General features: G+C 39.5%; 1 protein-coding gene across 2 annotated transcripts; it reads right to left on the bottom strand.

Moving 5' to 3' along the window:
- Positions 1–299: 299 nt before the first annotated feature.
- Positions 300–15,051, bottom strand: ARMCX3 (armadillo repeat containing X-linked 3). Of its 2 annotated transcripts, none has more exons than XM_055438525.2 (5): positions 14,893–15,051; positions 14,285–14,364; positions 13,934–13,994; positions 13,590–13,660; positions 300–13,331 (listed from the first exon to the last, which is right to left on the bottom strand). In XM_055438525.2, the coding sequence occupies exon 5, from the start codon at positions 13,179–13,181 to the stop codon at positions 12,042–12,044; it is 1,140 nt and encodes a 379-aa protein (XP_055294500.1). In that variant the 5' UTR covers positions 13,182–13,331; positions 13,590–13,660; positions 13,934–13,994; positions 14,285–14,364; positions 14,893–15,051; the 3' UTR covers positions 300–12,041. The 2 variants fall into 2 exon arrangements, with proteins under 2 accessions (XP_055294500.1, XP_055294501.1); XM_055438526.2 differs by lacking the exon at positions 14,893–15,051 and adding an exon at positions 14,739–14,886.
- Between the last annotated feature and the right edge of the window lie 429 nt (positions 15,052–15,480).

Here is a 15,480-nt window from a genome sequence, read left to right on the forward strand (position 1 = left end):
GTTCTTGCCTGGAGAATCCCAGGGACGGGGGAGCCTGGTGGGCTGCCGTCTATGGGGTCGCACAGAGTTGGACATGACTGAAGCTACTTAGCAGCAGCAGCAGCAGCAGGCAAAGAAGACAATATAATGTCTTGCAATCTTATTGCTACAGAATGCCATTCTAATACACTGTGGTGTATCCTTCCAGCTTGTTTACTATCCATATACAAATATGCATCATGCGTATATATATAATATATATATGTGTGTGTGTGTGTATTTATGTGTAACCATAATAAATCTCAGTCCACAACTTCAAGTGTGTAAGACAACCAACTTTTATTTTCCATAGCAACACTCACAATTTTTGTTCTGTCTTCTCATCCATGGGGGTGACTGAAACAGTATCAGTTTTCTCCATGGTGTGTCTGAATTTAAAGATGCTTATAAGAGTGCCTTAGAGTCCTTGGAAGGAAGGAGCCCACGTGATTCTAGTATTGTTCCACAAAATTCACCAATTTCATTCCCTCCTTGTGGCCCCTTCAGACATGATGACTCTCCATTTGCTTCTGTGTCTTCCTTGAATAATCAATATTTTCTCTTCTGCTTCCCTATCACTGCCATTGCAGGATACAGAAAGCTTGTTAAGACCCTATACTATGTGACTGGAAGAAATATAAAACAGCGTTCCCCCAAGATGTCTCTTGAGAGGTACCACATAAATCAGCTACACAATTCAATCCAACAAAACTATCTGAGGAACTTCCAGTTAATAGCAGACTGAACTGACTCAGCACTGATCCCTTCCACTGACAACTCACAGAAATAATAGAATACGTACTCCCCTCTAAAAGTATTAATATAGTCAACCTCATAATCATGAGATAATCAACCTCATGATCATGAAATGGAAATCCCCAAGAAACAAAGAAGGGACTAACAACAGTGAGCAAGAGATAAAGACAAACAGAGAGAAAGACAAAAGACGGATGTTGGCTTTAAGGGCTGGGGAACAGGGTTTTAATCCCACACAGTTAACAGGAGGCAACACCTCTAGACAGGGGAAGATGGGAAGCTGGAACCGAGCTCCTGTCCAAATCCAGATCCCATAGAAGTACAACTGGGACCTAAAATGATGACTGGAAAACCTTTTCTCACAGCAAAGATATATAACAAGAAAGTTTGTCTTTTATGTGAGGTTATGGGTGGATAAAGAGACCCATGGGAGTTATCAGAATCCAGGACAGCTCCACCCAAATGTGTAGGGTTGAAATCACAGTTCCAATATGCTAGCAATCCCAAAGGACAAAAACATAAAAATTAATCTGGAACTGGTTAAATGCATGTGGCCTGAATAGAGACAAACTCAAAAGCAAGGAGATAACTAAAATGTTCAAAGGTAGATCTCAAAAAAATCACCCAGAATGCAGCATAAAAACATAAAATAGTGCAAAATATGAATGAGAAGCTACAAGACATGGCAGAAAGAGTGAAAAGTATCAAAATATGCTTGGAAGAAGTTCCATAAAGAAAGACTAGACTGAATAAGCAAAAGGCAATATTTGAAGAGATTGTGGCACAGGAGTTTCAACAACTGAAGCAAGACATGAATCCTCATACTGAACACACTGACTCTTCAGCAGGATGAATGTAAATAAAACCATAAGTAGACACAGCTTACTGTAGACCATCAACTATACCTAGCATGATACTTTCATGTGTTTGGGCTTTGGGAAATGACAAAGCCCTTCCATAAACATTTCCTGAAGAAAAGAATGGGGAAAATGGGAAAGTAAAAAATATTGTGGGAGAGAAAAACAAAAATATAAGATTATATAAAAAACATAATAGTTTACCATATATTTTGGGTTGGCCAAAAAGTTCATTTAGTTAGTAAATTATGTTGTTCAATAAAGTTCTTAGTGAAAATGAAAAAAAAATACATCTTTTTATTTTACTTAAAACTGAACAAACTTTTTGGCCAGGCCAATACATACATGCAAATAGGTGTATATTTATCATCTCCAGTGCAATATTAAATCTCTGTTTTAAGAGTGAATAAGAATCCATCCTCAGGGAAAAAAGGAAATTGTGATTTCCAGGATTCTAATGAGAGAGTACATGGAAATGTTCAGTAGTTTTTGGTAAATTACTGTATATTTTTTAATGTTTGACTATTCAGAGATTTCCTTTGGTGACATAAGTAGGAGTAGCCCATTGGGAAATGGTATCAGCTGTTGGTCAAGCCATAGTCTCTACACAGCTTGTTTTCTCTTGGACACTAAATTCTGAACATAGCTTTTTTAAGCTACAACTAAGATAATCAACACACAATACAATACAATAATGATAGCTGGAGCACTGTGGTAATGTGATACATTACAAATCTGGAAGAGGTAGGGGAGCTAGAGTGAGAAAACAAATTATGGTCTAATAATAAACAGTCTAATGATACTTTCTGAAAATTATTTAATCTACCACTTAGGTAGGCATCACTGAAAGAAAGTGAAAGTATTAGTCGTTCAGTTGTGTCCAATTCTTTGCGACCCCATGGACTATAGCCTGCCAGGCTTCTCTGTCCATGGAATTCTCCAGGCAAGAATACTGGAGTGGCCTGCCATGCCCTTCTCCAGGGGTTCTTCCTGACTCAGGGATCAAATCCAGGTCTCCTGCATTGCAGGCAGATTCTTTTCCATTTGAGCAGCTTGGGAAGAGGGTAATCTACCACTTAAGTAGGCATCACTAGGTATGTCTAAGAAACAATGTTTGAAGAAAATGCACATATAGTGAAGAATAAACACAGAATCATAAAATTTATTTCGATCAAATCCCAGTCCTGCCTCTAAGGGATATCTCTAGAAGACCTTCCTTGGAGTTTCTAGTCCCCAAATTTCTTCAATCACTTGTATTACTTCCATAAATGACTATTCATATTCATTGTCTGTGCACTTTAAAACTTACATTATCTCCCACTGAAATAGAACTACTTAAGGAGTCAGATATAATCTTTAGAAAATAACTAATAACAGTACTGAAAAAAATACAACTAAAGCAGAAAAAGTGTTTCTGGGATTGAAAAACATGATTTTCAAATTTAAAAACTCAGATTAAATGAAACAGGAAATACATTCTAAAAAAGGAATGAATTTATAGGTACATTGTTTTAACAGAATAAAATTATAAATAAATAAAAGATTACCATTAAATATAACTGCCTGACAATGTAACACTGTTCTCCAAAATAATCCCTGGGTCAAAGAGGAAATTAAAAGTAAAATTACAAGCTAAAAGCAAGACAAAAAGAAAAAGAATACATCATATCAAGGCTATGGGGCATGACTAAAGCTGTACTCAGAGAAAAATAATCTTAATTACCACTATTATTCAAGAAGTCCGTAAATAAAAGAAATAAGCTCTCTTCTTGAAGAATTGGAAAAGTACAAGAAAACAAATCCAAAGACAGAAGAAATCTGCAAAAAGTTAAAAATAATGATCAGAAAAAAACATTGTAGAAATGATAAATAAAATCCTGGTTCTTTCAAAAGCCAATAAAATAAACTCTTCATAAGTAAAACTAAGTAATAATAGAAGAAAAACAAAAGTATACAAATTATGAATAATGAAGGCTTTCACTACATAAACAGATGTGATTAAAAGAACTATAATTTTATATATACATATTTGATATCAAATTTAAAAATCTAAAGATAATGCATGATTTCCCAGTAGAAGTTATCAATATTAATCCAAGAACCAGAAAATTTGAGAAGACAAATTACTAGAGATAAGATTAGAAATGTGATTGTAGACACATTAAAAAAGGAACCAGGATCAAATGGTATTGCAATTCAGTTCTGTATTACCTTTAAAGAAGAGATAAGACTAATACTGGGCTTCCCTGATAGCTCAGATGGTAAAGAATCTGCCTGCAAGGGGGAGACCCGAGTTTGATCCCTCGGTTGGAAAGATCCACTAGAGAAGGGAATGGCTACCCACTCCTGTATCCTTGCTTGGAGAATTCCACAGGCAGAGGCTACAGTCTATGGGGGTCTCAAAGAGTTGGACATGACTGAGCAACTAACCCTTAGAACAGTTAAGATCAATATCATTTAAACTCTATCAGAAAAGAGGAAAAAAATGGAAAGTTCACTAATGAATTTTATAAAATTAGCAAACTTAAGATCAAAATCTGCTAAAGATAGTACATAAAAGGCAACTATAAAAATATTAATAATAATATAAAAATCAAAATAAAATACTAACAAAATATAAAATTTATAAACAAACAAAACCCAGAAGTTTGGCAAGAAAAAGCTTTACTATGACCTAGTAGGATAGAACGGAGAAGGCAATGGCACCCCACTCCAGTACTCTTGCCTGGAAAATCCCATGGGCGGAGGAGCCGGGTAGGCTGCAGTCCATGGGGTCGCACAGAGTCGGACACGACTAAAGCAACTTAGCAGCAGCAGCAGCAGCAGTAGGATAGAAAAAAATCAGCAGCTACTCCTAATGGATACCAACAAGAATAGAAGGGAATGACTTAAATATTGAAAGTGCTTTTTACCTACAGTTAACAGCAATCCTCATTTTAACCATTAAATGCCAAAGTCATTTCCACTAAAACCAGGAACAAGTCAAGATCATCCACAATCTCTATTTTCAGTCAATAATATTTCTGGTGATTCAATTTATTGCAATAAGATAAGAAAATAAACAGTGTAAAATTGGGAAAAGTTAAAACCAATTTCTATTTACAATTGATATGACTATATTTGTCTAAAACACAAGTACTATTTAAAGATCATGAAGTCAATAAGCAAAATAGAAGAGGTGGTGAGGCAAAGATAAACACACACAAAAATCAATAGCTTTCTTCTATTCTAGCAAGTTTTTAGGAAGTACTGCACTATTAAGACCATGCGCCAACATTTTCTTATTTCTTTTGCTTAAAAGGATATATATTACTAGTGAAAGGAGTATCTAATATCAAACTCATTCATAGAATGTTTTAATCAATTGCTACTTCAACCAATTGTCTCCAGTGTCAGAGTGTCATTGATACACTTTTTAAATTATATTATCTATTTGTGCACAAGTGTCTTTTACAAATTTAAATCTGTACCTCTTCTAGTTTTCTGATAAGAATATTACTTTATCTTGTAAGTGTCCTCCAAAATGTCTTAATTCATAGTGCTCAAGCCCTCTAGATCTAACAGTTCATTCCATGTTTCAAAAAGATCAGTTTCTTATCTTTGGTTCCAAGGCATATGTGACAATATGTAATAATTCTTCTGCTTGGAAGACTGAGTTAGCTAGCAGATTTTCAAATTCTCAAATACACCAATTAGCTCACTCATTGTCATGCTTTGAGCAAAGTGTCGTCACACTCATGTAAGTCACCTGCTAGACTACCATTTATAAATTGTAGCATTTTCATAGCCCATAGTGCACTGTATTTATCCTTTGGTGTTTTAAATTTCTTAAATTTTTCTCTATTTCATAATAGACCCATAAAAAATTAATTATTAGTATGACAACCCAATATAATTCACTCCATCTTTAATAAACAGGTTATGTAATATAGGACTTCACCAAAAGACTCCAGTGCATCGTACCAGGAGGATAGCAGAAAGAGGAATAATGTTTCCATTTATAGAGAAGAATAACATTTGGTAGATAACTTATAACTAATGATGTCTAAAAAGGTCTGCCAAAAAGTGGATGACACAGTCAATGTCTAGGGCTGGGAAAAAGAAGTAAAATTATGTCTCTACTTCATACCACACATAAAACTATACACAAGAATTAAACACACACACAAAGCTATTTTTAAAAGCTTGAATATTAAAAATTATTGTAAACTCTTGGGGGAATAAAAGCTTGCCTCAGCATGCCCAGAAACCTAGAAGCCATAAAGGGAAAGGCTGAATGATATGACTACCATGAACAAAGTTGAATGAGGTAGGATATGCATGGAAATATACATATGATTTTAGGTGAAATAAAAGTTGCAGGACAGAACCATATATGGACAGTGACCTCATTTTCTAATAAAAATATGAATATGTGTATCATTTATGTTTAAATATGCAGTGGTGTTAGTGGTAAAGAATCCGCCTGCCAATGCAAGAGATCTAAGAGATGGGGGTTCATACACTGGGTCAGGAAGATCCCCTGGAGAGGGGCATGGCAATCCACTCCAATATTCTTGCCTGGAGAATCCCATGGACAGAGAAGCCTGTCAGGCTACAGTCCATAGGGTTGCAAAGAGTCAGACACAACTGAAGCGACTTAGCACATGCATAGAACACACTAATAGTAGGTAACTGTAAAAATGGGTGAGAAGAGGGTAGTTTTATGTTCTACTTTATATTTTATCTGTTTGAGTTGTTAATAAGCATAAAGGACTTCTGTTGTTTAAGAAAATATAATAAAGAAGACTAAAATAGAGTTCACTATGAAATAATCTCTCAGAGTGCTAACTCCGAAATCTGTCTCAGAGAGGTAGTCAGATGCCCAGGTGGATGCATAATCCAGTCCATCAATGCAGAGGCTATAATATGGTCTTCTTCCCCAGATACTAATTTTTCCACTTCCTAAGTTAAAATAAATATATCTGGGACTTTTATTCGTAATTTAAAATAACTGAAAAGCAATTCCAGAGTGTTACTAATATCTTATTATTTTCCCAAGTACAGTCATTTCCACCTAAACACATATGTGTGACTTATACTTACAGACATTCACGAATTATGACATTAACTTTTATATCAGAAGAAAGTCAATCAGAATTTAAGTAATTTTTATAAGCAATATGGTGCAATTTAATACTTTCAATTTTTGACTATAGATTACACAGATCAGCATAAGAAGAGGTGAAGATTGATGATCTTAAATACTAAGTGATTACAAAAGAATTATTCTCCAAGTCAGTTTAAATGGATTTAAGATTTAGAAAATAGTTGTCTGTTTCATTTGGTCTTGCCTAGATTCCATCTTTTCTAATATCAAAAAGATAATCTATTTAATTCATTTTAAATGATGGAAGACGGTAAAAATTAAAAGTTTTCTTTTATTGATCCATTTCATTATGTCAGAATTTTCATTACAGCTTTTTGAAAGAAAGCCACGTAATTTAGCAAGATTATAGTTAAACCACATTTTAGCAAACAGAAAACTGAAGCAGAAATGGGAAAAAAACTAAAGAGGTAACAATTTGTTTTACCTTGGTTTCCAAAAAATCAATAACACGTTATCGTTACTCATAAGAAAGGTTCAGAAAAGGGAGATACTAATCAATATGTAGGAGGGAATGCATTACAAATACTACAGTTTTCTCCTGTTGTAAAATATACATTTCTCAAACCCTGTATGGAAACTAATTGATAATATATCTTAACAGTCATAAAACTACCATCAACTGATAATCCACCTCTGGCTAAGGGTCATCTGGGCAGACAAAATTTCTAATTGTGTACAGAGAGAAACATGCTCTAGCTCTTGAATACAAGTATTTTATTTCAGACACAAGTCAACCCCCATAGTTGACATGGGTGCATCAGGTTCTTCTACTTTAACAGCACCAACATCTAGCTAAGTCAGCTCACTCCAATTCCCTGAGCACTAAATAAACAACCTTCTGATGATAATGTGGTTCCTGATGTACATTGATCTTAGGGACAGAATGTTCTGAGCAGCCAACACTAAAAATCTGTTCTACTTGGTAATTACATTTCTTAGAGTAATAGATTCTCATTCTTTTTTTTATTTTCAAAATAGAAAATCCACCCAGTTTAATAACATGTTATGTCCATGTACAAACTTAGAAATGCTCTAATGCCCAAAGAAGGCTCTAATACCCAAAGATGCTTGTACTACACTTACTCTTCCACTTTTTAAAATGTAAATGGTCAACGAGGGTCAAAGAGTTACACTTAGCCCACTGTCAGTGCTGGATCAAATTCCTTTGACGTGAACCTGGTAGAATGAAGCTACCCCTCCAATAAGGCTTCTTTCCCACTCCCTCCCTCCCCTCAGGCTTATCCCCAAACCCAACAATGCCCAAGCCCCTAACACTAGGCCTGAGAAGGACACAGTGGAGAGGGAAAAGCATGGAGATATACATCTCTGAAAGTAAATACGTGTTATCCTGCTTGATACCACACCTCAGGGGTCAATATCCTAGTCTTCTGCACCCGGAGATGGCAGCATGATAGTTCTGGTTTAAAGGCAAGAAGAGCCACAGTTTGAACAGAGAAATCAGGGGAAAAAAATCTTCAGTCTGGGATATGATGAAAAATGAATGTAAAATGTTAGCATTGAAAATAGTCATAATCATTCTTCAAAAAACCACTCTCAAGGGAATAGAGCAGAGAAATTAACCAAACAGAGGCATAAACACAAAATTTGCCTGAACTACATCAATTTGCTAAATCTACACTTAGAATCTCTTTTGAAACAAAGCAAGTAAAATATAAATTTAAAAATAGAAAACCAGTTTCCTGAGCCTTAAATATTATGCTTTGGGTGGCAATTTATAAGAGAACTATACTCCATCTTTGTAAAATCACCTTTGAACACATTTGACTGGAATAGATCTATTTAAATTCTTAAAATCAGTAGATAAAAACAAAATAGCAGTATATCCTTGAGTTTCTAATTTCCTCAGTTTCTAAGAAACTGCCATCCTTTCTAAAGAAAGGACACTGGCTCCCCCCTGCCCCCATGAGCTGCCACAGTCATGGCTACTATACTAGAAGGGTGCCCTTCCCAAAATGTTTGAGAGTGGCAACCTCTGATGTGAAAGCATCAGGACATCAGAGTGTGGCTGGGCCGGCCCTGTGTCTTCCCTGGACCAGGCAGTCACACATCTGTCTCACATAGCACTTCCCAAAGTCCGGGTGATTCAGTTCCAAATAATGCCAGGCATGGGACATCAAGATTCACGCAATGCACATAGGGCTGTTCCACACTAAGACCGGTGCTTTCTCAGTCTCTGTTCAACAATGATCTGAAAAGTCTTGGCATCCAGTCATACATGCCCAGGGTATCTTGTTACCACAGCAACAACAATTATCATTCTGTATCAAATGCCCATTGGTGCATGACCTGGTGTCATGGAAATGAAATGATCACCGCCAAAAGACGCAGCAGCACAAAGAGACTACTGTCAATGGTCTCTCAGAGGAGGAAATAAGAGAGAAGTGTGAAGGAGGGAAAGGGAAGGAGACTAGGAAGGGAGGAGAGGATGAGAAAAGAGACCTGCGGAGCAGATGGACACTGGTCAGGCCTGTGCCCCTGCTGCAGGGTGGCTTTTTATTACCCAAGTTCACCTCATTGCCACCCCAGGTCGAAAAGCCACTCAGTATCCCAGTTCAGTGTGGCATGATCAGAATATTTTTTAGATGTTCACGATACAGATCTGGGTGAGGGAACAAGTTTGTTCTTATTGTCTCTATTTTCTTAAGCATCTCCAATGAATAATTTTTAGAAGAAAAGCAGAAAAAATTTAAGACAGGTTCTGAAACTTCACCTACAGTATCATCCAATTTGATGTACAGACTACAGAGATATACTGATAGTGGCTGGAAGGGAATCCACAGATGGAATTCGATGCTTCTTTCCCCAGCAGCCACAATCCCTTATCCAGTTCTTTCTGCTGCTTTCCATTCTTACACTCTGCACCTTCTCTCTGGGGATCACATCCACTCCCATGTCCTTAGTTATCATTTCTTCTCTGGTGGCCCCCAAAGCTATATCTGCAGCCTGGTCTTTTCTGAGCACCAGATCCATACACTCAAACGACATTAGGGTATATCCACCTAGATGTCACACAGGTATCTCAAAGTTAATTTATTTTAAATGGATAAGGCTTTCCCTCCCAAATCTTTGTTTCCCACCTAATAATAGAGCAAGAAAAAATTTTAATTCCTTTACCCTCATTCCACCCTTAAAACTGATGTCAAAGGAGCCCCAACATGTGCATGATTCAATAGAGTCACCATACCCAACAACTTCAAGCTGATCAGTCCTTGGTCCTTTTGTCTACTGTAGGCAACATTTGAGTAAGTATATGGAAGCCTGGGGCTAAAACCAGATCATAACTGAACAGAGATTTTACCCTTTCCTGGCCTCATGTATAAAGTAGGATAACATCCCCAAACTGACCAACAGTACATTGTAAGGGCAGGTGAGATCATGTCTGATAAAACATTTTGAGTATGTAGAAAAAAGAAAAGCCTATTTCTTTGAGAAACTATTGTTAACAGTTGCCTTGCAGGAATGACATCACTCTACACAGTAGTCACTTAATAAATGCTAACCTTTATTGTTGTTATTATTTATTAAATGATGCTGACACATGGCAGAATGCCCCCAGCAACACAAAGGTCAACCAGAACAACTATCAACCTTGAATTCTAGGGAACTAAGTGTGCTCACTTTTCTTAATTAATTGCTATGTGCCAGAAAATTCTAAGTATTTCACATATATTACTTCATTTAATTCTTACAGTGAGCCCCATCTTTAGCACTCACCTATTATTTCAGAGAGAAAACTTCAACCCATCTTATGTTTAATGTAAATACTTTTTCTACTCAGTTCATGCTCCAATCAATCACCAGCTCCATTCCCAACACTTTTCTTTTTCAAAAACTTTTGAAAAATCAGTATTTGTTTTAGGTTAATAAGAACACATAGATGAATAAAAAGTAAAAAGGTAAAAATTACACTATCCTTCCACCCAAAGACAATCACTGTTACTATCTGGATGTCTGTAATTCTGGAGTTTTTAGTGTCTACTTAAATATCTTATATTCTCAGAAAAATTGAATCATACTAAGAAGACTCCTATCTAACCTACCTTTCTCACTTAACAGTGCATGATGAATATCATTCCCTGACAATATGAATTGCAATTGACATATTTATCTTACACCATGTGAATATTCCTTAATTTCTGTAACCAATCTAGTGTGCTAAATTGTTCAAGTTGTTTTCAATTTCTACTATTTCACACAGTGCTGGGATAAACAGCGTTGTACATACAATCTTTGGCCAATGATTCCATTTTTCCTTAGGACAAAAGAATTACATATTTTAAGGCTAATGATATGTATTACCAAATGGCCCTCTGCAAACCTTGTGCCAATATAAGCGAATTCCTACCATCAGGGTTTGAAAGACTCCATTTTTGCCATACTCTCATGGACACTGCACAGTAGGTGAGAGAGGGACTTTCATATGAATTCCAATTATTCCTTCTAGTCAAAATTATTCACTGACTCTCTGCGTTCAGTGAAGTAATATTCAAACAGTTCTCCACAAACTGGCTTCAGCCAATTTTCCAAATTTATTTACTTCCGGTTACACTTTCCACTCTAAACAGACGTCTCCTCACTGTCACAGCAAGTGAGTTCCTACCTCCATGCCTTTCTCACACCAGTCCCCCTTAACTCCCATCACATGGAATTCCCTAACTACCTACCCCACTGAGGATTCATTTTAAATGAACACTTCCTCTATAAATCTGTAGCTGACTACTGTATCCCGCAGAAACTTTTGCTTTCTCTGTGCTCTGAGTGCGAATATTTAACAAAGAGTGTATGCTTAAGATATTCTGTTTTCTTTTTGTGTGTATGTTTCTTATCTCTCCAACTAGATTATAAACCGAAAGACAAGTATGGTTTCTCTCTTTCTTTTTTTTCTTTCCAGCATTAACACACAACTTCGTTGATGATACACAAATGCAGTCAATGCAAATGACAGGAGGGAGCTTATTTATGAGGAATTGGTTCACTGTCACTTATGCAGAAGAAATAGTAAAAATATTTCAATCTAGGCAGTGAGATAAAAAGCAACAAATGTTTTCAGAACAGGTAGTGATATTCATTCATCCAGCTTAGGCCTGCAGACCAACTCAGATAAATATCAGCATTGATGATACAATATGATATTCATTACTCAAAACTGGCAGCTGAAAGGATTCCTTTACCATATAGACAAGGTGGAGAAAAGGAATAGTTTACAACATGTGTTGCTTCTAAACTACAAAATCAAGAACTTATTCCTGGCTCTTTGGGAACATATTCTCAGCCAGTTTGGCCACGAATTTTCCAACTTTCACTTTTACCAAAAAATCATGATGACTTTCCAGCCCCAGAATCTTATCAGCACACACCTGAAATTCTTTTAAAAAGAAAAAAAGTGAACCTTCGCTGAACTGATTCTGAGTAGATTCATTTTCCTCCCATTTAAAATTGTCATTTATGTTCTCGAATATGACCAGAAGTTTAAGAATCACCTCTTTGTTCTCCTTCTTATTAAAGAGGGAACCCAGCGAGGATGGTACTTGGGCCCTGAGCAGTTCTCCAATCATGGCTGGATTTTCAGCCAAATTCAAAAGGAGTTTCAAAACCTGAAATTTGGTTTCTTCATTTCCTGCTGAAAATAAACGGAAAAAGTCTGAAATGGAATTAGCAAGCATGTGCTGATACTCATTAGTAACAGTCATGTTAGTAAGCAATCTTAGTCCTGCCAGCTGCACAGATGAGTTCAATCGAGAAGTGATTGTGTCATCACAGACTTGATTCATGTATATCTTAAGCCTGCGCTGATTTTCAGCATTCACACTCAAGTTATTTAGGACAATTAAAGCCTTTTCCTTAACTATGGGATCCCGAGTATTGAGAATCTTTGCAACAATTGGGAGACCACCCAGATCACGAATAATATCTCTGTTAAATGCATAAGCAGCATTGTTACCCAGAGCAATTAAAGCTGCTTCAAGAATATAAGGCTTTTCAGACATCTCAACCAAGCAAAGAACTTTCTGCAGCTCTTGAGGGGACAAAATAGTATCATCTGAATTGGGGGAAGCCCTTTTCTGGACAGCTCGACGAGCCCGGGTGGCCCTGGCCCTTGCCCTGGCCCTGGCTCTGGTTCCAGCCTCAGTCCCAATCCGGGCCCAAGGTGGGTACCATACTATACCTTTGTTCTCACTGTTGTCATCATCATCATCAGACCAGTCATTGTACCTGGCCCCGGGACAATCCCCAACATCATCCACATCCCCAGACCCGCCCTCAGCCATTTTCTCCTTGTTCTGTTTTCTTCCTCTGGTCAGTCTATAAATGCAATAGCAGGCACCAGCCCCAATCACCAGTCCCGCAGTCACCCAGCCTACTTTCCTGGCGTAGCCCATGCAATCGTCCCTGATGGTATCAGGGACCAAGGAACAGAGTAGTCACTCAGGCTGGGGGAGGAGGGCTATGGGCCTGGCCTGGGTGCAGGCCTGTGGAGGATGATCGCCTTCAGCCACTTCAAGGCCACGACACTGATTCTGGAGGTAGACCTAGGCGTGGAGAAAGAAAACTGGGTTTGAGTTTCTCTTCTCTTTTGTTGTCCTCTGCAGAGAGTTGCACAGAGGGACAAGCAAATGAGTTCTTGGTAGAAAACGTAGATTGTTAACAAACTCTTTCCCCCTCATTTCACTCTCCCCAGCCCACCTCCTCCCCAAGCCTAGATAAAGGCAGTGGAGCCCATCCTCTCTGCTGGGGCCTCAGCTACCCCAAACTTGGATGTTCCCAGGGAGCAGCACCATTGCACTAACCTCCTCCAGACAGGCAGTTTGCCCCTTCTTCCCTCCCCTGGAGATGAGCCACGCCCAACAACCCTTGCAATCTGCAGAGAGACCAGAGCCAGTGAGAACGGAAGACTTGATGGATTGACTGTTCCTTCATTTGTTGCTTTCCTGATTCACCTATCTAGGTTGTCAGATTAAACAAAAACAAAAACACAGCCTCTCTCTGCCATCCAAATCATGCACATGACTGCCGCTTTCCTAGCCTGAAATGGAGAGATGTTGGGGAAATAATAACATTGGGTGAGCCTGTCCAACCGCGGGCAATTTCCAACTCCTCCCCCATTCCAGGAAGCCCCCACGCCCAAACCGACCTCTACTGATCCAAGGAAACTTCCTCCCTCGTTTATACTGGTGCCACCTGCTACAGCAGACCTGCAGGATGACAGATCGAAAACATGGGGACTAAGTGCTGTTGAGAGAAGAGGATTACGAACAAACTATCTGATAGGTTTCCCTTCTGTCATTCTCCCCCACCCCACCCCCCATGACACACGCGCGCACACGCACACACACACACACACACACTGCACGCCATTTCGCCACAGTCCCAAGAGTGTGAGAAACACACTCAGACTCAGACCTAACCTAGATTATCGCTACCTCTGGTTTCTCCCCCACCCCATCCTCCCACCGCCCCCGTTAGGGTCTCTAGATGGTCTTACCCTCAAATCGACCTTCACGGATTGGGGTTAATTTCCTTCCTCTTCTCTAGCCTGGCGTGGTGCCGCAACCTACGGAAAGACTGGCAACCCGGGAGAGGCTCGGATCCACAAGACACAGAGCCATGGTAAGGAAGACACAGCCACGGTCAGAAAGACGGGAAACTGCCGCGACTAGTGCTTGGTGGACGGACCGGTCCCCAGAACAGAAAACTCTGTCCTTAATTCGGAGGCCTGGCTGTCAAAGGTTTCCCACCCCGTCGACCCCTCTCGGGGTTCTGCTGACACATCACGTTGCACCTCCCCTCCCCATGTCCAGCCTTTCCCCTCTGGCACCGTCCTGGAGGACTGGGGGCCAACACCCAGGGCACAGCTCCCTTTCCAGATTACGGCCTCGGTTCCCACCAGATTCCGACGTCCCGATCTCTGAGCTCCTCCCAAACACCCCCCTGCTCACCATTTCGCAGCATCAGAATGGGCTGCGGGCGGGACAGACGTCTTGGAAAGCCGGCGGCGAGTGGAAGAGACGACGGAGGCGCCCCAGGATCCGCGACGGTTTCCGCCCTGCACCCTGGGCCACCCCCACCTTCTGGAATCTCCCAGGCACTGACCTGCACGGATCCGGGACAATCTCCTTCTCCTCCTCCTTCTTTCCTCTGCTGCAGGCCCACTGGCCCTCGGGGCAATGGGGAGCTGATACTCAGACGGGAACAACGACCAGAACAAGAAGGACTTCTGCACACGTCAGCTCTTGGTCACGTGAGACCTACGTCATCCACCAACTCGGGTCCCCAATTTCCCCTCCCACCAGCAGTGCGGCAGAAGAGGGCCCGCCCCCCTCCCTTCCCTCCCCCATAGCAGGCCTTGTTACTCTTTTTTTCTTTCCTAATCCCATCTCCCTGTAGTGGTGTTTGCCTTCCTCCGATTACCAGAAAGGGACAGCATCTTCCCCTGGGGTTACTGGCCACTTGTACTTTTTGAAAAATTGCCTCTTCCTTCCCTGGGCTCTTGGGACAGTAACCTCTCCTTCCACCTCCCTGCCTCCCAGCTATAAATGTCTACCATTTCCTCTGAAATCTAGTCCCAGATCTGAAAAGAAAAAGCCATCAGAAAAGGAGAGACCTGGAGTGAATGCAGTTTTTTTCCTTCCTTACTGTTTTTTTGTTGCTGTTGTTGTTCTTTCAGTTCTGCCCTTTCCC

Source organism: Moschus berezovskii, chromosome X (assembly GCF_049115385.1).
Source record: "Moschus berezovskii isolate FMDL1 chromosome X, NW_MosBer_1.0, whole genome shotgun sequence".
NCBI lineage: Eukaryota > Metazoa > Chordata > Mammalia > Artiodactyla > Moschidae > Moschus > Moschus berezovskii.